The 22050-nt window shown below is 48.0% G+C and overlaps 1 protein-coding gene across 1 annotated transcript in view; it reads left to right on the top strand.

Annotated features, from left to right (window-relative positions):
- GBA2 (glucosylceramidase beta 2) overlaps positions 1-14758 on the top strand; it is a 123941-nt gene extending 109183 nt beyond the window's left edge. Inside the window, exons 15-17 of the mRNA XM_029583204.1 lie at positions 4118-4233; positions 4532-4723; positions 12383-14758. Of these exons, the coding sequence (XP_029439064.1) occupies positions 4118-4233; positions 4532-4723; positions 12383-12649 (575 nt within the window). The 3' untranslated portion in view covers positions 12650-14758. The remainder of the gene's footprint in view (positions 1-4117; positions 4234-4531; positions 4724-12382) is intronic.
- Positions 14759-22050: the final 7292 nt, after the last annotated feature.

Below are 22050 nucleotides of genomic sequence, written 5' to 3' on the forward strand. Positions count from 1 at the left end.
GGAGCTGGTCCCATGGGCCTTTGCTCATATGAGACCTCTTCAGTCAGCATTGCTTCCCCAATGGAATCCGGTGTCCGAGCAGTTTCATTTACCATTGCCTCTTGCAGACTCTGCTCGTTCCAGCCTAGCTTGGTGGCTCCTGTCGGACAATTTGCGCTGGAAGGTGAGCTTGGAGGTTCCCGCATCACCACAGACGCCAGTCTATCCGAATGGGGAGCAGTTTGCCAGAGCAATTCTGTGCAAGGCCAATGGTCATTGGAGGAATCCCGCTGGTCGATCAATCGCCTGGAAACTAGGGCAGTGCGGTTGGCACTACAAGCTCTTCTCCCGCTTCTGCAAGGGAAGTCCGTCAGAGTACTATTGGACAATGCGACGGCAGTGGCTTATATCGATCACCAAGGAGGAACCAAGAGTCTGTCTGTCTGGCGATCGAGGCCCAACAGTTGATAACCTGGGCGGAACAGCACCTAGCCAACATTGCAGCCTCTCACATCGCAGGAGTGGACAACGTTCAAGCAGACTTCCTCAGTCACCGTCTCTATCCCGGGGAGTGGGAACTCTCCTAAGAAGCTTTCCATCTCATTTGAAACAAGTGGAGGATTCTGATAATAAAGGGGTTAATCCGGTATTGGATGGACTACAGAGGACCTCCCCCACCCAGCGTTTTCCCCATTCCTAAGAAGATCCAGAAGCTGATCAGCTGTGAGTGGGAGTCCCCAGACTCCGGCTTGAAAGTGGGAAGAGCGATGTCGAAGCTTTATCCCTTGTTGCAGGAACATTTAGTTTCCTTCAAGGTCCTGAAGGTGGATGCCGCAGTTTCTGCAGTCACCAAGAAGCCCACAATTCCGGTCGCTGGCACCACCGGTCTGCAGGACATTCAGGATTGGAAATTGGAGGTGCGGCTCAAGCGGGCTTTTGAGGTGGCGGCCTGGGGCTTCGAGCGGCAATCTGTGCCAGCCTGATACATCGAGCCTGTTTGTGTTGGATCCAGAGGCCGCAGGAACAATTTGCCACCGGGATGCTATTCCCAGTCCAGGCATCCTGTCTTGAGGGGGGGGTCGCTTTTGTGGCCGATGCCTTATATAACCTCATTCGGACCACAGCTCGTGGCATGGTCTCGGTGGTGGCAGCGAGAAGGCTGTTGTGGCTGCGCAACTGGTCAGCGAACCTTTCGTCTAAGTCGCAGTGGTGTAACCTTCTCTTTAAGGGTAAGCTGCTGTTCGGTGAGAACCTCGACCAGCTTATGAAATCCTTGGGGGATACCAAAGGAAACAGGCTGCCGGAGGATAGGAAGTAGACACCGAAGTCTTTCTCCTCTCAACCCCTTTTTCGTGAGTCGCAACGATTCCGTCCTGGCAGATTGGCTGGATCCTCAGCAACGAGGCAGTCATCAAGTAGACAACAGTCCTTTTGGGGCTCCAGAAGAGCTGTGAGAGGTGGACCCGTTCAGGGAGTGGGCGGAGTTAAATCCTCCCAATGAAGTGTAGGACAGGTCCACTCCTCGTCTGGCAATCGTAGGCAGGCTGACCCGTTTTTATGAGGAGTGGACCAAGATAACCTCAGACCAGTGGGTGCTGGAAGTCTTCAGGGAACGTTATGCCTTAGAGTTCTCACTTCCTCTCTGGTCGGTGTTTCTGGAGTCACGCTGTCTTTCCCAAAGCAAGCGGACGGCAGTACAGGAGACTCTTCAAAGGTTGTTAAGCCTAGAGGCAGTGGTGCCGGTTTCCGAACAGGGGCGAGGAAGATACTCCATTTATTTCATGGTCCGCAAGAAAGAGGGCACCTTTCATCCCACCTTGGATCTCCAAAAGGTCAACGGAGTTTGAAGGTACCACGATTCTGGATGGAGACATTACGTACCGTGATTGCGTTGGTCAGAAAAGGAGAATTTTCGGCGTCCCTGGATCTCACTGAGGCCTATCCGCACATCCCCATTGAACAGGACCACCAGACGTTTCTAAAGTTCAAGGTGCTCGGCCAGCATTTTCAGTTTTGGGCCTTGCCACGACTCCTCAGACCTTCACGAAGGTGATGGTAGTGGTGGCGGCATCCCTGAGACAAGAGGGGGGGGGTCTTGGTGCACCCCTATCTGGATGACTGGCTGATCAGAGCAAAGACACAGGAGGAGGAGTGCGCGGTCAGTACTCCGGGTGAGCTCTGGGCTGGATCGTCAATCTACCAAAGTCACCTTGTGCCTTCCCAGTCCCTGGAGTACGTGGGCGTCCGATTCGACACAGCAGCAGGGCAGAGTGTTTCTCACTTCCGCCAGGGTAGTCAAGATTCAGGCTCAGCCCGCTTGCTTTGACTGCCGGTCCCCAAAGTCTGGGATTATTTACAGATCCTGGGATCGATGGCCTCTCCTTAAAGCTCTTCCATTACAGACCCCCCCCCCTCCTCCCTACCATTCTGCTTGCCCTTCTCTGGATGGCCTCCATCCTGTCTCTGTCCCTTTTGAGATACGGTCTCCAGAACTGAACACAGTACTTCAGGTGAAGCCTCACCAGGGACCTGCACAGGGACATATCACCTTTTTTTTCCCCCCTTACTGGTTATTCCTCTCTCTGCAGCCCAGCATTCTTCTGGCTTTAGCTATTGCTTTGTCACGTTGCTTTGCCATTTTCAGATTGCTAGACACGGTCACCCCAAGGCCCCTCTCTTGGCCCATGCACAACAGCCTTTTCCCTGTACATACCAGGATCAGTCCCAGACGGTGGGTTGTGTCCCCCTTCCAGCAGATGGAGTCAGAACAAAGCTTCGGAGGGTGCTGCCTTATAAACCAGTGCACCCTCTGTGAATCCTCACTATCTTTCTGACTGCAGCAGATAGGAGCAGGGGAACCTTGGCTTCCTCTCTCTAGGAGAGCGTTTGTTCTTTCTACCTTTCTTTCTTGTGATTGTCTTACTTGGATCAAGTTTATTTAAAAAAAAAAAGTCAAGCATTGGATTTTCCGTTGGCTTGCAGACGGGTCTGATTCTACCTACTCTGGTTTTTCCCTTTCCTTTCCCTGCCCGCTGGGGTAAGTTCATTGTGTTTCAGCCCCCATCACACACAGCTCTGCCTCAAAAGGACAACTTCTTGAACTATTTGTCTCCTTTGATTCAAGTAAAGGAGGATTGCCAGTGGAAAAAAAACAAATGATTTCGTTGTGGCTTGCTGATTGCATCAAATATTGTTACAGTAATGCAAATATTCATCATCTTAGCAAAATCAGAGCTCACCAGATTTGAGCACCTGCACCTTCGATAGCACATCTGCACGCCATATCTGCTCGAGAGAAATGCAGAGCAGCCACGGCCTCGTGTCCGTCCAGCCACAGCCTCCTGCCCATCAGCCATGGCCTCCTGTCCATACTTTTCATCAAACCTGACTATCAGGATCAAAATTCAGGCAGAGTCAGTGTCTTTGGCCTGGGTATTTAATAGCAGGGGTAAAAGGTGAGGAGGGTGATTATCGTTGGTCTTTGTTTTATATTTTTATGCATGCTTTTGTTGTAAAGAGCATTTTGCTTATGTTTTGTGTAAATTTTTAAATATGTAAACTTGTTATAGTTGGCAAAAAAAAAAATTTCTCTGTATCAATGGAGAAAGTGGTTACTTACCTGTAATGAGTGTTCTCCATTGACAGCAGAACAAATCGGCCACACAACCCGTAGAGTTGAAGCTTGGCGTGTGAAAGACTGAGGCGGCTGCACATTCCTTCTTGATGCTGTCAGATGTCACTCACTTGTGTGGCCGATTTGTCCTGTCTGTGAAGAACAAACCATTACAGGTAATCCAAGTCAGTCTTTGTTTCACCATCCCGGATGGTGCTGTCCTCCATGTCTTACTACCAAGCTTTCCAAAAACCTAAACCGCTACCAAAATTAGCCAGGCTGTTGCCCAGGCATCTGGCTACCTAGGTCCCCATGGTTTTGCCAGTCTGCCAGCATTGACCCAGTTGGTTTCTGCTGGTCCCACCCTGTCACTAGGTTGGGCTTTCTTTGTCGGTGAGAGGTGATGCAGTGGTGTCTGTCTCTGGCAGAGTTAATTCAATCAGGTGTGCTGTTCTGCAGGGACAGGTTGGTCTCTGCTAGGTATATTGCTCTCTGGCTCCCATGTCTGTGTGTCTGTCTTTGCAGGGAGATATTATAACTATGACAGCGGTGATCATGGCTATTCCAACAGCGTGATGTCTGATCAGTGTGCAGGGCAATGGTTCCTGCGAGCCTGTGACCTGGGGACGGGACTCTACGAGGTAAAGAGAACAAACTAAAAAGTATCACGAGCTGTAATTTCCCGGTTACTATGTAAGCTTTGTCAGCTTCTCCCTGCACTGTCCCTTAGAGCCTATGGAGTTAGCTGCTCCACCGTACCATCCTCCTGCGCCACGAGAGGGCCAGCGCAGGAAATGTTAGCATTGCCCAGATGAACCAGTGGCCTGGCTCACGCTCTGTAAGAGATCCCCAGGCCCCTGTAGTGACTGATCCTGAACCTTGCGTGTTATGTACCAGGGTGCAGAGTGCGACGCTCTCTGACTTGCTCTCCTCTTTCAGGTGTTTCCCAAGCTGCAGGTTCTCAGTGCTTTGAAGGCCATCTTTGAACTGAATGTGCGCAGCTTTGCCAGTGGCAAGATGGGGGCTGTGAACGGCATGCGGCCCAACGGACACATAGACACCTCCAGCGTGCAGTCGGATGAAGTGTGGGTTGGTGTGGTGTATGGGCTCGCAGCAACAATGATCCATGAGGTAAGCAGACGCAGCGCCCTCTGCCTGCAGTGCAGTGTCCGTACACTATAGCATAGCCTGCCAGGAGGGAGCAGGATGCAACGCACAGGACTGCCCACGTGCAAACCTGTTACACACAGGAAATAACACTCCTAAGGGAGTATTCAGAGGAGGAGATTTTGCTGGTGCCTGAAGGGGATCGATTAAGTATTGCTTGCTGGGTAATATTGGGACTTAAAAGTTTGGGGAGAGTTGAAATTTCCTAGCATGTAGCCAGATGGACTCAGGACCAGTGGGTTATGTGCTCCTCTGCTAGCAGATGGGAGATGGAGTCAGATTTCAAAGCTGACGTCACTCTAGATATAGCCCTGCACTGACCTCACGTCCTCAGTATCTCTCCTTCTCCTAGCACTAGCACAGTGTTAGGAAAATTACAGCAAGAAGACAAAATTTACCTTAAAGAAGATCGAGCCCCGCTCTCCTGCGGTGATACCTAAGGGTCCCTCCCCCACTTGAGAAATCCTGAGGTGATTTCCGATATCCCTCAGAGGCGTGCCTTGGTCCGTTAGCTGTTAACCCCGGCGTGGAATTAGCCCTAGAGTAGCTGAAAGGCAGCAGGTGCACATCAGAGCGTGGTGTTGAAGGTAAAATCCTCTCCCCCTGCAGCTGGAGACCGTCCGGCACAGGATCAGGTCTCCGGTCTCCAGAGCTCGAATTGCCGTACTGATTTCTCCTTCTTCCAGCGAGGTAAAAAGGGAGTACAGATCGGGTTGAGCAGCCTTGGTTGGGCTAGGCCCCGATCCGGTGCAACGGTCCACACACATGGAGACCCTCAGGGGGGCGCCATCTTATGCGCTGGGGGTCGTCTGCGCCATCTTCCCTTCTCGACTGGCGGTACGCACAAGTTAGGCCGATGTGCCTAACTTGTGCGTGTCCAATACAGACGCGCGCATAACCGCACACACAACTGAGCACACACCGCGCATATAACTACACGCACAGCCGCGCTTACAACTACAGGCACCCATTGAAGCTCATTACCTGTGCGCCTAGACATGGCGGCAATGGCACCGGCATCCAGGAAACCCAGAATGCACTCTCTTTGCACAGCCTGCCACATCAGAGCCGCACAGCCTGAACTGGAGTCCTGCCTGTGTCATCATCGCGAAGAAGCCCAGGAGGGACCAAAGCCTGGTCCCTCACTGTCTGAGGATGGATATGGAACTACTACATACGATAGCTCCCCAGATCTATGCAACTCCAAGATGGCTTCTCCACAAGAGGGCACCTCAGGGGCCCCTACTCAGACTCCCCCTGTAATTAACATGGACCCAGGGACCTTCTCCTGGTTAGAATTCTTCCAAGGATTGCAAGCCTTCGTTCAGGCGCAATCAGCCCCGGCTGCACCCCGGATTCAATCCCTGCCAGAAGCACAGGATCCTCCTGGCCCTACTCGGATGCCTCAAGACATGTCTCACCTAACCAAGAATTTCCCTGACAGGGACCCGGACACCTCAGATGATGATGGCGGCTCCCTGGAGGAAGGAGAAATCCCTCCAGGCCTGGAACCATACAGAACCATTCTTCGCTTTTTCCACAGGGATGAATTACCAGCCCTTGTTTCCTAGACTCTGGGTATTCAGGCATGGACCCTATGGCGGAACCAAAGAAGAACCTCATCTTGGTGTCCCTTTGCAAAGCCTCATGCTACTTCCCAATGATGGAAGCCATCCAAGAACTGATTGACCTGGAGTGGGATGCCCCGGAGGCCAGCTTTAAAGGAGGTCGGGCCTTGGAAGCCTTATACCCTCTGGAACCAGCGACCAAGGAACACCTGCGTTTTCCGAAAGTGGATGCCATGGTCTGTGCCGTCTCAAAGCGATCAACCATTCCCTTTGAAGGAGGGGCTGCATTGAAGGATACTCAGAATAGACAATTGGAATCCATTCTTAAGCAGGTCTTAGACGCAACAGCAATGACACTACATATTGCTACCTGCTGCACACTGGTAGCACGTTCCTGCTTGATCCCCTTGAGAGAGGCAAATAACTCCAGAATGTATACCGGTGAGACGATGGAACCTGCAGCAGCCTTCCTAACGGACGCAAGCTCAGATCTAATGCGTACCTCAGCCAGAGGAGTAGCCTCTGTAGTGGCAGGCAGAAGACAACTATGGCTGTGGAATTGGTCAGCTGACATGACCTCTAAAGTGAATCTCACAAGAATGCCATTTAAAGGATCTCTTATTCGGAAGTGAATTGGAGAAGTTAGCCAGCAAGTGGAGCGAATCTCCAGTGCCTCGGCTACCGGAAGACAGGGGTAAAAGATCCCAGCACCTCTCTCCCAGAAGAACCAGGGGCAGAGGCTTACAACGCTTTAGACCCTACAGGAACTCGCAGTTCCAGGCACTTCGTCCCTCCGGAAGGTCCCAGCCCTTTCAGAACTGACAGACCAAAAGAGGAACAGGCCCAGGGGCAGGCTCCAGCTGTGCTCCCCAATGAGAATGGACTGACCCATCCACAGAAAGAGGAAAAATGAGGGTCAAATTTCCCTCTTCTACCAAAGATGGGTCGAGATCACGTCAGACAAATGGGTACTAAACATCATTCGAGAAGGTTACTCTCTCTGGAGTTCCGCAGCATTCCTCGGGACAAATTTGTCGTCACTCTGCCTCTCCCACACCAAGAGTCTGGCAGTGGAAGCCACTCTGACAAGACTACTCAGTCTGAAGGCAATATCTCCGGTTCCTATGCCCCAACAAAATACGGGGCGCCATTCCATCTATTTTATCGTTCCCAAGAAAGAAGGATCATTCCGACCCATCTTGGATCTCAAGAACATCAACCGTCATCTGTGGATACTACACTTCCGTATAGAGACTCTTCACTCTGTAATAATGGCAGTACAACCAGGAGAGTTCCTAACCTCTCTGGATCTCTCCGAAGCCTACATTCACATTCCAGTCCATCAAGATCACCAGCGTTTTCTATGTTGTGATACTGGGTCACCATTATCAGTTCTGAGCACTACCCTTCGGCCTAGCACATGCCCCCAGAATATTCTCCAAAATTATGGAGGTCATGGCGGCAACACTTAGGAAGGAAGGGATCTTGGTACACCCTTACCTAGACGACTGGCTGATCAGTTCAAAGTCTTTGAAAAAGAGCCAGCAGGTGACCAGCAGAGTCAAGAACCTACTGCAGGAGCTCAGTTGGGTCATGAACATTGGCAAGAGCAGTCTGCAGCCCTCTAACTCTAGAGTACCTGGGGGCCCATTTCGACACCATATAGAACAAAGTCTTCCTCCCTGCCCCAAGGAGAAGGAAGCTGATGGAACAATTACGACTGATGACCAATGCTCGCCCCAAGGTATGGGACTACCTTAAGGCCTCGGCCTCATGGCAGCAACCCTGGAGATCGTCCCGTGGGCAAGGGCCCACATGCGACCGCTCCAGCACGCCTTACTGTCACGCTGGAACCCACTGTCCCAGGACTACTCAATTCGCCTCCAATTACCAGCAGAGATACGTTCTCAGCTTCAGTGGTGGCTACAAGAAGACCACCTAAGCAGAGGAGTAAGCCTATCACCAACGAACTGGATCTTGCTCACCACGGATGCGAGCCTGAGAGGTTGGGGAGCCCACTGTCGGGAACTGATGGCCCAGGGACAATTGAGCAAGGAAGAGGCGGGATGCTCAAGCAGTCAGACTAGTGTGACTGCGATTCAGCCACAGACTCAGAGGCAAATCGATTCGAGTAATGTTGGACAATGCTAAGGTGGTGCCTATTTCAACCACCAGGGAGGAACCAGGAGCCAGCAGGTATCTCTGGAGAGTAGATCCTCTCATGGCATGGGCGGAGATAAACCTACAAGGGATCTCGGCCTCCCACATCGCAGGAAAAGACAAAGTCTCAGAAGACTTCCTCAGCAGAGAGAGCCTGGACCCGGGGGAATGGACACTGTCGACCACAGCCTTCCAACTGATAGTAAATCGCCAGAGCCTCCCAGCCATGGACCTACTGGCCACATATCTCAGTACCCAAGTCCCCAGGTTCTTCAGCCGCAGACGAGAGCCACACTCCCAAGGGATCTACGCTCTCGTTCAGAGGAAAACTTACTGTACACCTTCCCCCCACCCATGGCCACTACTGGGCAAGGTCATCCGCAAGATATAACACCACAGGGGACTAGTCCCACTAGTGGCCCCGGATTGGCCAAGACATCCTTGGTACGTAGACATGCAAAGACTACTTGCGGGGAGCCCTCTGTGCCTACCTCCACGTTGGGACCTTCTCCAGCAGGGCTCGATTTTTCACGAAGATCCATCTCTATTCTCTTACGGTATGGCCCTTGAGAGGACTCGCCTGAAGAAACGTGGTTACTCGAAGCCCGTGATTGACACCCTGCTCCTGACTTAGTTTTTGGGTACCGACTTAGTTTTTGGGTACTTGCCAGGTTCTTATGGCCTGTATTGGCCACTGTTGGAAACAGGATGCTGGGCTTGATGGACCCTTGGTCTGACCCAGTATGGCATTTTCTTATGTTCTTATGCGTGCAAGTTGTCAAAATCCCTGGCATACATACGGATCTGGAGAATATACGAAGCCTGGTGCGAGGACCGCGAGATACTCCCGCGGATGGCCAAGATCACCATGATTCTTGAGTTTCTACAGGACGGTATGAAGAAGGGGTTGTCATTCAACTCCCTCAAGGTCCAAGTAGCCGCCTCTCCTGCTTCAGAATCGAAGTGAATGGTATCAGTCTATCAGCTCATCCAGATTTGACCCGTTTCCTAAAAGGGTTTAAGCAACTTCGGCCACCCCCAAAGTGGCCGGTGCTCTTATGGAACCTCCATCTGGTATTAGACTTCCTAGTGGGGGCTTCCTTCAGACCAGCGCGCGGTCTGTCACTACGCCTCTTAACATTGAAGACTGTATTCCTAGTGGCAATATGTTCAGCTTGTCGCATCTCTGAACTACAGGCATTATCCTGTCAGGAACCATTCCTTAGGTTCACCCCTGGAACCATACAGCTGCGCACCATCCCTTCCTTCCTACCGAAAGTGGTTTCCGAGTTTCATTTGAACCAAGCCATCTCCCTGCCATCTCCTGATGAACATAAGGACTTGGAAGACTCCTGCCTTCTTCACCATCTAAATATCGACAGACTCCTGGTGCGATATCTGGAAAGATCGGAATCGGTGCGCAAAATGGATCGCCTGTTTGTTCTTCACAGCGGGAAGAAACGAGGAGAAGCAGCCTCGCGGACAACCATAACCTGCTGGACCAAGGAAGTAATCAAGGCAGGCTACATAGAGGCAGGAAAGCATTTACCATGGCAGGTTAAGGCTCATTCTACTAGGGCCCAGCAGTCTCTGGGGCAGAAAGCAAGCTGTTATTGCCCACCGAGATCTGTCGGGCAATGACATGGTCCCTCCATACGCACCTTCTCCAGGTTCTACCGTCTGGATGTTCAGTCCCGAGAAGAAGCAGCCTTCTCAAGGGCAATACTAAGTGGGCCACAGGCAGCCTCCCACCCAGTCTGGGAATAGCTTTTGTACATCCCACTGGTCCTGAGTCCATCTGGCTACACGCTAGGAAATGGAGAAATTACTTACCTGATAATTTTGTTTTCCTTAGTGTAGACAGATGGACTCAGCACCCCACCCATGGCTGCCCACAGAAAAGGAGGAACCCGGAAAGTGAACCTTGAGACTAAACAAAAACGGGTAAGCGGTTGCCTACCCCTAGTTCAAGACACTTACAGTTAGTCTGGTGTCGGCGTTAACTTAGTTGAGTGCATGGGCGGTCTCCAGTTTTGAAACCAGTTAAATCAGTTTAATCAAGTTTGAGAAGTTTAATCAAGTTATTTAAGCAAAGATATAGCCACAATGGCTTTTCGAGGAGGATACTGAGGACGTGAGGTCAGTGCAGGGGTAAATCTAGGGTGACGTCAGCTTTGAAATCTGACTCCGTCTTCCATCTGCTAGCAGAAGAGCACAATCCCCACTGGTCCTGAGCCCATCTGTCTACACTAAGGAAAACAAAATTATCAGGTACGTAATTTCCCCATTGTGAGGTTTACTGTGTGCACCTTGATTAAGAGTTAGAAAAGGAAGGTAATTTCTTTTAGTGTCTGTGTGATGTGCTTTGATTAAAAAAAAAGTGGCTAGGAAAGTAAGGGAAAATAGGTAGTCTCTTTAGTTTGTGTGTATGCCTTGATTTAAGAAATGGCTAGGAAAAGGTAGGTAGTGTCTTTCAGTGTCCTCCCACCCACCTACCCCGAGCTCTTATAAGAGGACAAGAGACATTTTCACATCAAAAATCAATCCAGGGTTTATCGAAAAGAAGGGACCTAGCCCTTATCAATTAGTTTGTCTCCTTGTAGGTCGTTGCCAAACTACCATTAAATACACCCATAAATGTTAAGGACTCTGATTTACACAATTTGTATTCCCATAGTAACCTAAATTAACTAAGAACGCAACAATATTAAGATGTGGACTGCAGTCTAGCAGCCTTCCAGTCTTTTGCACAGAGTGCCACATGTATGATTATCTACCATTTGGTGGGAGGTTGAATATGTGCGCCCGGTGCAGAGGGTTCTTGGCTCTCTGAGAACGAATCTGATCTCTGGAGGCTAGAGTGGCAGACCTGGAGGAGCTAAGGCAGACAGAGAGGTATATAGCGGAGACCTTCAGGGACATAGTAGTCAAGTCCCAACTCCAGTCTGGCACACCTGGTGCTGCTTTGGAGGAGGAAGGTCTCATAATGGGAGAGCACCAACCAGGTGTAGCAGGAAGAGATCTGTAGCAAGGACCTGCTCTCCAGGTGATGCATTGTCCTCTCGCATGCAGGATGTGTCTCCCAGGCCTATTGCCTAGGAGGGAGGGTTAGGTCAGCCGTCATAGTAGGTGATTCAGTTATTAGGAATGTACATAGCTGGGTGGCTGGTGGACCTGAGGACTGCCTGGTGTGAAGGTGGTTGACCTCGCGTGTCACCTAGTTAGAATTTTAGACAGTGCTAGGGGGAGATGCTGGCTGTTTCACAGACTGTGCTAGCAGCCCCCTCAGTGAATCAGAGATTGGCATGTATTGTCTCGTTCTGTAAACCTTGGTCTCCTGGATCTTATCCTACCCGCAGAATTCTCTCGGGACTTGCCAGTATTGTGCAGATCTACAGGATTCCTACGGCTCATGCCGTCCCCTCAGTATCTGGGCCATGCAGCTTGCGTTGGAACGTTAATACAATACTGGAGCCACGTGAGCGGTAGCAGTGTTTCCTTGGGGTGATGAGTGAGGGGTGAGCGTGCATACAGCAGGGCAGGAGGTGAAGGAGTTGCATTAGGGGTGACTGTATTGGGGGTAATGATGGCATCACTGTAGCAGCGTCCAGAGGGAAGAGCATTCACGGTGGCAGTAGTGGGGAGGGGTAAGGAGTCATGGTGGTAATGTTGGGCAGGGAGACAGTCATTGCAGCAGTAGTGGCATCTGAGGATGGGGATAATTGTGGTAGCGGAAATATACAGACATGGGGGTAAATGGTGGATGAATTAGTGGCAGGGATGGTGGAGAGGGGTCAACACCATTGCTGAAAGGATTTCAGGAGTGGCGGCTTCACACGCTGCCATTTTGGTTCCAGAGTTCTAACCTCGTTTCCCTTTTCTCTGTGTCTGACAGGGCTTGGTGAAGGAGGGTTTTGAGACCGCAGAAGGCTGCTACAGAACCGTGTGGGAACGTCTGGGCATGTCTTTCCAGACGCCAGAGGCCTACCGTGAGAAAAAGATCTACCGCTCCTTGGCATACATGCGTCCCCTCAGTATCTGGGCCATGCAGCTGGCGTTGGAACGTCAAGCTACGTGCAGGACCCCAGAGGCACAGGCAGGAGCAGGGAGACTGTCAGAAATCCCAGCCCCAGAAGAAACAAGGGAAGTATGGGACTCATGAGATGGAGGCGTCTCAGATCCAGAAGAGGTAGTGATGGAAAGGTTATGCTTTATTGAGACTTCCACAGCTCTCCAGTCCCAAAGCACTGATATTCAGGATTGACGATGGAGTGAAGACTTTGTCCTTTTAAAGATGAGTTTTAACGGTTATATTTCCTTGTATATAAGACAATGATTGCTGTCTCTCCATACCTACTCTTCCCATTTAATATGAATGATCTGATTCTCCCAGTGAACTCTGAAACAACGGCACGGTATCTCCTCCTCGGAGGCATTGAGATGGGTTCCCATTAGTGTGTGTGGGTGAGGATGCTGTCATTCTCCCATTGCAACGTTACTACATCTTTGCCAATCTGCCCTGCTGCACCCTCCTCCTCTCAGCCTTCTGCATGGGAAAGGAGCTCAACCAATGAAAAGGCAACGGTTTTACGGGCAGCAAGGATCTTCCCGTCCCTATGCACCCATGCTTGGGGCTGAGATAACTGGTGCGTGGGGTGCATGCATTCTCACAATCTAAGAAAAATGAACAAGGAAAGGCCTTTATTCAGAATCGATTGCCCAGTAGCCAGTCTGTCGAGGAAGCTAGAAGCCTAACTGATGTTTGCGTGTCATTCTAGCATCAGATACCAGTGGGGACAGGATTCACAGCTTCCCCGACTCTGGCCACTAGGTCATGGATGGCTTATGCTGTCTCCTTTTCTGCTGGGTTGTGAAGATAGAGAATTTGCTTTGCTGTCCGTGGTCTCTCTCTCTAGGATCCTGTTTATAGTCCGTTTCTGTGCATGTGGTCAGTTTTGGACTCCAGAAGGAAGGAGACTGGACCCCGGACACAGCGCCCCAGTTGCTGAAACTGCCCGAGATGGAGAGACAGTCCTAGCTCCCACACGCACTTGATGAAAGATACGTGCCGACCCTTTCATAACCTGTAATAATGTATAGATAAGGCAAAATGTCAACCTTCCCCCGCCGTGAGATAAGTTTTTTTTGTTTTTTTTTTTTATAAGAAGCTGTATACTTTCTGTAATCACGACTTCCAGAGACCCAGCCACCCATGAGGGCTGAGAGACCTTTACCATGAATCACGTACCAAAAAATCATCTTTTTGCTTGGCGGCCTGGGCTCGGGATTTGGGTGCCGTCACTAATCAGTGGAACTGAGTGCACGACGGAATGAGTGCTGCTGCCATGAGGCGCTCGCCTTGCTCTGCACGCGTCTTGCGTCTGGTTCACGTGTGTACTTAATTTGTCGGCAGAAGTCACCCACGCTCCCGTTCACACGCACGCACGCTCCTGGACCTTGTACGGCTGGGCCTGGCCCTGTTCCTGAACTCTTCCGACTGGCGCATTCTGCTGCTATTTTAACCTTCCTTTCACCAGGCCCTTGCTGTAAGCTCTTCAGATATGAAAATCAAGGAAAAGATATTGTCTCCAGCTTTTGACAATCTCTAATCATTGCACTTTTGTCTGGTGTACTGGTGACTTTTATTGGCATCTGCAGGTGATTGCATCTGTACTGTATTGCACTGGCCGAGTCCCTCCTGCTGTGTTCAGGGATTCTCTAGGTATTTCACAGGGTCTCCAGCCATGTTCAGGGATTGTTGTTGGTACCCAGTGGTGCCCTGTAGCGTTCTGGATGCTTCCTGACACCTTTAGAGAGCCCTCGTTGTATTAAGACATTTTGGAAGGAAAATGTGGAGCCCAGATGAGTCTGGCCTGCTCCTGGGATCCTTCGCTGCGGGGGAGCCCTCATCATTTTATGCACTCTGCCAAACACCACATGGGGGGGTGGGGTTGGGGTCTCATGGCTTAATCTGAGATATTGCAAGCACTATCTGGGCTTCTTTTCATGTCCTGGGATCTTCAAGGCACTGCACAAGACGGTCAATGTGTTCTGGGATCCTCCGAGCACTGTGCAGCCTCCATCATGCCCGGAGATGCTCAAAGCACTGCGGAGATCTTTCCAGTACTCCAGGCTGTACTGAGACCATTCCCCATGCCCTCCAGGATTTGCACAATATTACGGTGCAGCTGTATTACATTTTGTTTTCATTTGAATCATTTTAGGTGTTGAGTAATTTTAATTTTAAATAAAAATTATAATTTATCCTTGAGAATGTGTTTGTGGTTTGTGGGGAGAGGGAGCCTCTGTGATGCAGGGGTGCGCATGCTTAAGAGACAGGGGCAGGAAAAGAAAGGGTTAACAAGCCAGGCACCTATAGAAAAAGGGAAGAAAGAATTGCATTTAATGTAGTAAAACAGTGGCTGATAGAAGAAAAAGATCAACAGGTCCATCCAATCTACTACTTCTTGACTGTTCTAGTTGCAAGCTCTACGGAGCTTGCAACTAGCCAAGACAATAGAGAATTTATGGCAGGGCTATCCAACGTGGGGGTCAGGATCCCAAAACCTTCAGATGAAGGGGTCACAAGTGCCTGAAATAGAAGTGCCAGCAGCATTCGTAGTTGAAGTCGGTAAGGAGCCTGTGAGCCAGCCTGCACTCACAGGCCCTGCACTGGTCCCAGCCTTGCATGAGGGGAATCGGAGCCACTGCAGCCCCTTGAGCTTGCATTGACTCGCAGGTCTTGTGGCCGATTTTAATTCCTAGTGCTGCAGATCAGGAGGGGAGGCTCTCAGTGTGCATGAGGTTGCCACTTCTCCTCTCTCCTTACCCACTACTGAAATGTCCCTGTCATCAGCCTGCCCTCTTTTCCCACTACTTTGGCCCAGGATCCAAAGGAAAATGTCGCTGATTCTGCCAGGAGGATGTTTGGAGAAGTTGAAGAGCAGAGTGAGATGCAGGAGAAGCAATTGGCTGTGGAGGATGAGAGGGGGGGAATTACCAGAAGATCAAGTGAAGGGATGTAAGAGTTTACATTAATTTTTAGTTTCAGAACTGGGAATGTGAAAAGGGTTGAGGAGGTAAGGCTGGGAGGTGAGGGAATGGGAGATGGGTTGAGAGGGAAAAGGTAAAAAGATCCGGATAACTACAGACCGGTTAGCCTGACTTCAGTGCCAGGAAAAATAGTGGAAAGTGTTCTAAACATCAAAATCACAGAACATATAGAAAGACATGGTTTAATGGAACAAAGTCAGTATGGCTCTACCCAGGGCAAGTCTTGCCTCACAAATCTGCTTCACTTTTTTGAAGGAGTTAATAAACATGTGGATAAAGATGAACCGGTAGATGTAGTATACTTGGATTTTCAGAAGGCATTTGACAAAGTTCCTCATGAGAGGCTTCTAGGAAAAGTAAAAAGTCATGGGATAGGTGGTGATGTCCTTTCATGGATTGCAAACTGGCTAAAAGACAGGAAACAGAGAGTAGGATTAAATGGTCATTTCCTAGCGTGTAGGAGATGGACTTAGGACCAATGGGGTATAGTGTACTCCTGATAGCAGTTGTAGACAGATCAGATAACGTTCCCGGATGGAATAAATGATAGCTTTATGGAGCAATTGGTTCAGGAACCGACGAGAGAGGGAGCAATTTTAGATCTAATTCTCAGTGGAGCACAGGACTTGATGAGAGAGGTAATGGTGGAGGGGCCGCTTGGCAATAGTGATCATAATATGATCAAATTTGATTTAATGACTGGAAAAGGAACAGTGTGCAAATCCACGGCTCTCGTGCTAAACTTTCAAAAGGGAAACTTTGATAAAATGAGAAAAACTGTTAGAAAAACAACTGAAAGGAGCAGCTACAAAAGTAAAAAAAAAAATGTCCAAGAGGCGTGGTCATTGTTAAAAAATACCATTCTAGAAGCACAGTCCAGATGTATTCCACACATTAAGAAAGGTGGAAAGAAGGCAAAACGATTACCGGCATGGCTAAAAGGGGAGGTGAAAGAAGCTATTTTAGCCAAAAGATCTTCATTCAAAAATTGGAAGAAGGATCCAACAGAAGAAAATAGGATAAAGCATAAACGTTGGCAAGTTAAATGTAAGACGTTGATAAGACAGGCTAAGAGAGAATTTGATAAGAAATTGGCTGTAGAGGCAAAAACTCACAGTAAAAACTTTTTAAAATATATCCGAAGCAGAGAGCCTGTGCGGGAGTCAGTTGGACCGTTAGATGATCGAGGGGTTAAAGGGGCACTTAGAGAAGATAAGGCCGTCGCTGAAAGATTAAATGATTTCTTTGCTTCGGTGTTTACTGAAGAGGATGTTGGGGAGGTACCCGTAATGGAGAAGGTTTTCATGGGTAATGATTCAGATGGACTGAATCAAATCACGGTGAACCTAGAAGATGTGGTAGACCTGATTGACAAACTGAAGAGTAGTAAATCACCCGGACTGGATGGTATACACCCCAGAGTTCTGAAGGATCTAAAAAACGAAATTTCAGGCCTATTAGTAAAAATTTGTAACCTATCATTAAAATCATCCATTGTACCTGAAGACTGGAGGATAGCAAATGTAACCCCAATATTTAAAAAGGGCTCCAGGGGTGATCCGGGAAACTACAGACCGGTTAGCCTGACTTCAGTGCCAGGAAAAATAGTGGAAAGTGATTCTAAACATCAAAATCACAGAACATATAGAAAGACATGGTTTAATGGAACAAAGTCAGCATGGCTTTACCCAGGGCAAGTCTTGCCTCACAAATCTGCTTCACTTCTAAGACCCAAAATTATAGATGCAGTGCAAGTACATTATTCAAAGGCCCTTTCAAACTGAGTGCAAATCAGAAGCACCCACTACAGTCTGCGTGCGCATCCGGGAGGTAGGGAATTCCTTTAAACCAGTCCTCGAACCACAGGAGATCCATACTGAATATGCATGAGACAGATCTGCATACAGAGGAGGTAGGGAATTCCTTTAAACCAGTCCTCGAGCCACAGGAGATCCACACTGAATATGCATGAGACAGATCTGCATACAGAGGAGGTAGGGAATTCCTTTAAACCAGTCCTCGAGCCTCAGGAGATCCACACTGAATATGCATGAGATAGATCTGCATACAGAGGAGGTAGGGAATTCCTTTAAACCAGTCCTTGAAATACAGAAGATCCACAATGACTATGCATGAGATAGATTTGCATACTAGTTCTTGAGCCACATGAGAGCCACAGTGTCTCATGCATATTCAGATCTGCATACAGTGGAGGTAGGGAATTCCTTTAAACCTTGGCTCCTCCAGTATAAAGCATCTTAAGCATTAACCCACTTTCATTATTGTACGATGCTCAATATTCGGTATTGTACTACGGTACCATGTTGCAATCACTTCCTACCTGTTCTTTCTTCCAGCTTTAAGCTTCCGAGTTTTTTACTCCTTGTTAATTGTAACTTTGCCTTATTCACCTCTATTGTTAATCACCTCAGTTATTGTCTCAGTTATCCCCTTGTTCTTTGTAAACCGATCCGATATGGTTTTTTACTATGAAGGTCGGTATAAAAAAGTGTTAAATAAAATAAACCAGTCCTCGAGATACATATGAATATGCATGAGAGAGATCTGCATACAGTGGAGGTAGGGAATTCCTTTAAACCAGTCCTTGAGATAAATATGAATATGCATGAGATAGATCTGCATACAGTGGAGGTAGGGAATTCCTTTAAACCAGTCCTCGAGCCACAGGAGATCCACACTGAATATGCATGAGATAGATCTGCATACAGTGGAACATAAGAACATAAGAAAATGCCATACTGGGTCAGACCAAGGGTCCATCAAGCCCAGCATCCTGTTTCCAACAGTGGCCAATCCAGGCCATAAGAACCTGGCAAGTACCCAAAAACTAAGTCTATTCCATGTAACCATTGCTAATAGCAGTGGCTATTCTCTAAGTGAACTTAATAGCAGGTAATGGACTTCTCCTCCAAGAACTTATCCAATCCTTTTTTAAACACAGCTATACTAACTGCACGAACCACATTCTCTGGCAACAAATTCCAGAGTTTAATTGTGCGTTGAGTAAAAAAGAACTTTCTCCGATTAGTTTTAAATGTGCCCCATGCTAACTTCATGGAGTGTCCCCTAGTCCTTCTACTATCCGAAAGAGTAAATAACCGATTCACATCTACCCGTTCTAGACCTCTCATGATTTTAAACACCTCTATCATATCCCCCCTCAGTCGTCTCTTCTCCAAGCTGAAAAGTCCTAACCTCTTTAGTCTTTCCTCATAGGGGAGTTGTTCCATTCCCCTTATCATTTTGGTAGCCCTTCTCTGTACCTTCTCCACCGCAATTATATCTTTTTTGAGATGCGGCGACCAGAATTGTACACAGTATTCAAGGTGCGGTCTCACCATGGAGCGATACAGAGGCATTATGACATTTTCTGTTTTATTCATTATTCCTTTTCTAATAATTCCCAACATTCTGTTTGCTTTTTTGACTGCCGCAGCACACTGAACCGACGATTTCAATGTGTTATCCACTGTGACACCTAGATCTCTTTCTTGGGTTGTAGCACCTAAATATGGAACCCAACATCGTGTAATTATAGCATGGGTTATTTTTCCCTATATGCATCACCTTGCACTTATCCACATTAAATTTCATCTGCCATTTGGATGCCCAATTTTCCAGTCTCACAAGGTCTTCCTGCAGTTTATCACAATCTGCTTGTGATTTAACTACTCTGAACAATTTTGTGTCATCTGCAAATTTGATTATCTCACTCGTCGTATTTCTTTCCAGATCATTTATAAATATATTGAACAGTAAGGGTCCCAACACAGAACCCTGAGGTACTCCACTGTCCACTCCCTTCCACTGAGAAAATTGCCCATTTAATCCTACTCTGTTTCCTGTCTTTTAGCCAGTTTGTAATCCACAAAAGGACATCGCCACCTATCCCATGACTTTTTACTTTTCCTAGAAGCCTCTCATGAGGAACTTTGTCAAACGCCTTCTGAAAATCCAAGTATACTACATCTACCGGTTCACCTTTATCCACGTGTTTATTAACTCCTTCAAAAAAGTGAAGCAGATTTGTGAGGCAAGACTTGCCTTGGGTAAAGCCATGCTGACTTTGTTCCATTAAACCATGTCTTTCTATATGTTCTGTGATTTTGATGTTTAGAACACTTTCCACTATTTTTCCTGGCACTGAAGTCAGGCTAACCGGTCTGTAGTTTCCTGGATCGCCCCTGGAGCCCTTTTTAAATATTGGGGTTACATTTGCTATCCTCCAGTCTTCAGGTACAATGGATGATTTTAATGATAAGTTACAAATTTTTACTAATAGGTCTGAAATTTCATTTTTTAGTTCCTTCAGAACTCTGGGTGTATACCATCCGGTCCAGGTGATTTACTACTCTTCAGTTTGTCAATCAGGCCTACCACATCTTCTAGGTTCACCGTGATTTGATTCAGTCCATCTGAATCATTACCCATGAAAACCTTCTCCATTACGGGTACCTCCCCAACATCCTCTTCAGTAAACACCGAAGCAAAGAAATCATTTAATCTTTCCGCGATGGCCTTATCTTCTCTAAGTGCCCCTTTAACCCCTCGATCATCTAACGGTCCAACTGACTCCCTCACAGGCTTTCTGCTTCGGATATATTTAAAAAAGTTTTTACTGTGAGTTTTTGCCTCTACAGCCAACTTCTTTTCAAATTCTCTCTTAGCCTGTCTTATCAATGTCTTACATTTAACTTGCCAATGTTTATGCTTTATCCTATTTTCTTCTGTTGGATCCTTCTTCCAATTTTTGAATGAAGATCTTTTGGCTAAAATAGCTTCTTTCACCTCCCCTTTTAACCATGCCGGTAATCGTTTTGCCTTCTTTCCACCTTTCTTAATGTGTGGAATACATCTGGACTGTGCTTCTAGAATGGTATTTTTTAAAAATGACCACGCCTCTTGGACTTTTTTTACTTTTGTAGCTGCTCCTTTCAGTTTTTTTCTAACAATTTTTCTCATTTTATCAAAGTTTCCCTTTTGAAAGTTTAGCACGAGAGCCTTGGATTTGCACACTGTTCCTTTTCCAGTCATTAAATCAAATTTGATCATATTATGATCACTATTGCCAAGTGGCCCCACCACCGTTACCTCTCTCACCAAGTCCTGTGCTCCACTGAGAATTAGATCTAAAATTGCTCCCTCTCTCGTCTGTTCCTGAACCAATTGCTCCATAAAGCTAACATTTATTCCATCCAGGAACGTTATCTCTCTAGCGTGACCCGATGATACATTTACCCAGTCTATATTGGGGTAATTGAAGTCTCCCATTATTACTGCACTACCAATTTGGTTAGCTTCCCTAATTTCTCTTAGCATTTCACTGTCCATCTCACCATCTTGACCAGGTGGACGGTAGTATACCCCTATCACTGTAGTCTTCCCTGATACACAAGGGATTTCTACCCATAAAGATTCAATTTTGTATTTAGTCTCATGCAGGATGTTTATCCTGTTGGACTCTATGCCATCCCGGACATAAAGCGCCACACCTCCTCCCGACTGCTCCTCTCTGTCATTGCGATTATAATTTGTACCCCGGTATAGCACTGTCCCATTGGTTATCCTCTTTCCACCATGTCTCTGAGATGCCAATTAAGTCTATGTCATCATTTACTGCTATAAATTCTAGTTCTCCCATCTTACTTCTTAGACTTCTGGCATTAGCATACAAACATTTCAAAGTTTGTTTTTTGATTGTATTTTTATTCTGCTTTTTAATTGATAGGGATAAGTTAGAATTTTTTAGCTCAGGTGAGTTTTTAGTTACAGGCACTTGGACTACTTTTCTAATTATTGGAACCTCACTGTCGGGATGCCCTAATTCTAATGCATCATTAGTATCCTTTAAAGATACATCTCTCCGAACCATGCGCTGCTGAGCGACTGTCGGCTTTCCCCTTTGTTCTAGTTTAAAAGCTGCTCTATCGCCTTTTTAAAGGTTAGCGCCAGCAGTCTGGTTCCACCCTGGTTAAGGTGGAGCCCATCCCTTCGGAAGAGACTCCCCCTTCCCCAAAAGGTTCCCCAGTTCCTAACAAAACTGAATCCCTCTTCCTTGCACCATCGTCTCATCCACGCATTGAGACTCCGGAGCTCTGCCTGCCTCTGGTGACCTGCGCGTGGAACAGGGAGCATTTCAGAGAATGCTACCCTGGAGGTTCTGGATTTAATCTTTCTACCTAAGAGCCTAAATTTGGCTTCCAGAACCTCCCTCCCACATTTTCCTATGTCGTTGGTGCCCACGTGTACCACGACAGCCGGCTCCTCCCCAGCACTGTCTAAAATCCTATCTAGGTGACGCGTGAGGTCCGCCACCTTCGCACCAGGTAGGCATGTTACCAGGCGATCCTCACGCCCACCCGCCACCCAGCTATCTACATTCCTAATAATCGAATCACCAACTATGACGGCCGACCTAACCCTTCCCTCCTGGGCAGTAGGCCTTGGGGAGATATCCTCAGTGCGAAAGGACAATGCATCACCTAGAGA

The sequence above is a fragment of the Rhinatrema bivittatum genome, chromosome 1 (assembly GCF_901001135.1).
Source record: "Rhinatrema bivittatum chromosome 1, aRhiBiv1.1, whole genome shotgun sequence".
Taxonomy (NCBI): Eukaryota; Metazoa; Chordata; class Amphibia; order Gymnophiona; family Rhinatrematidae; genus Rhinatrema; species Rhinatrema bivittatum.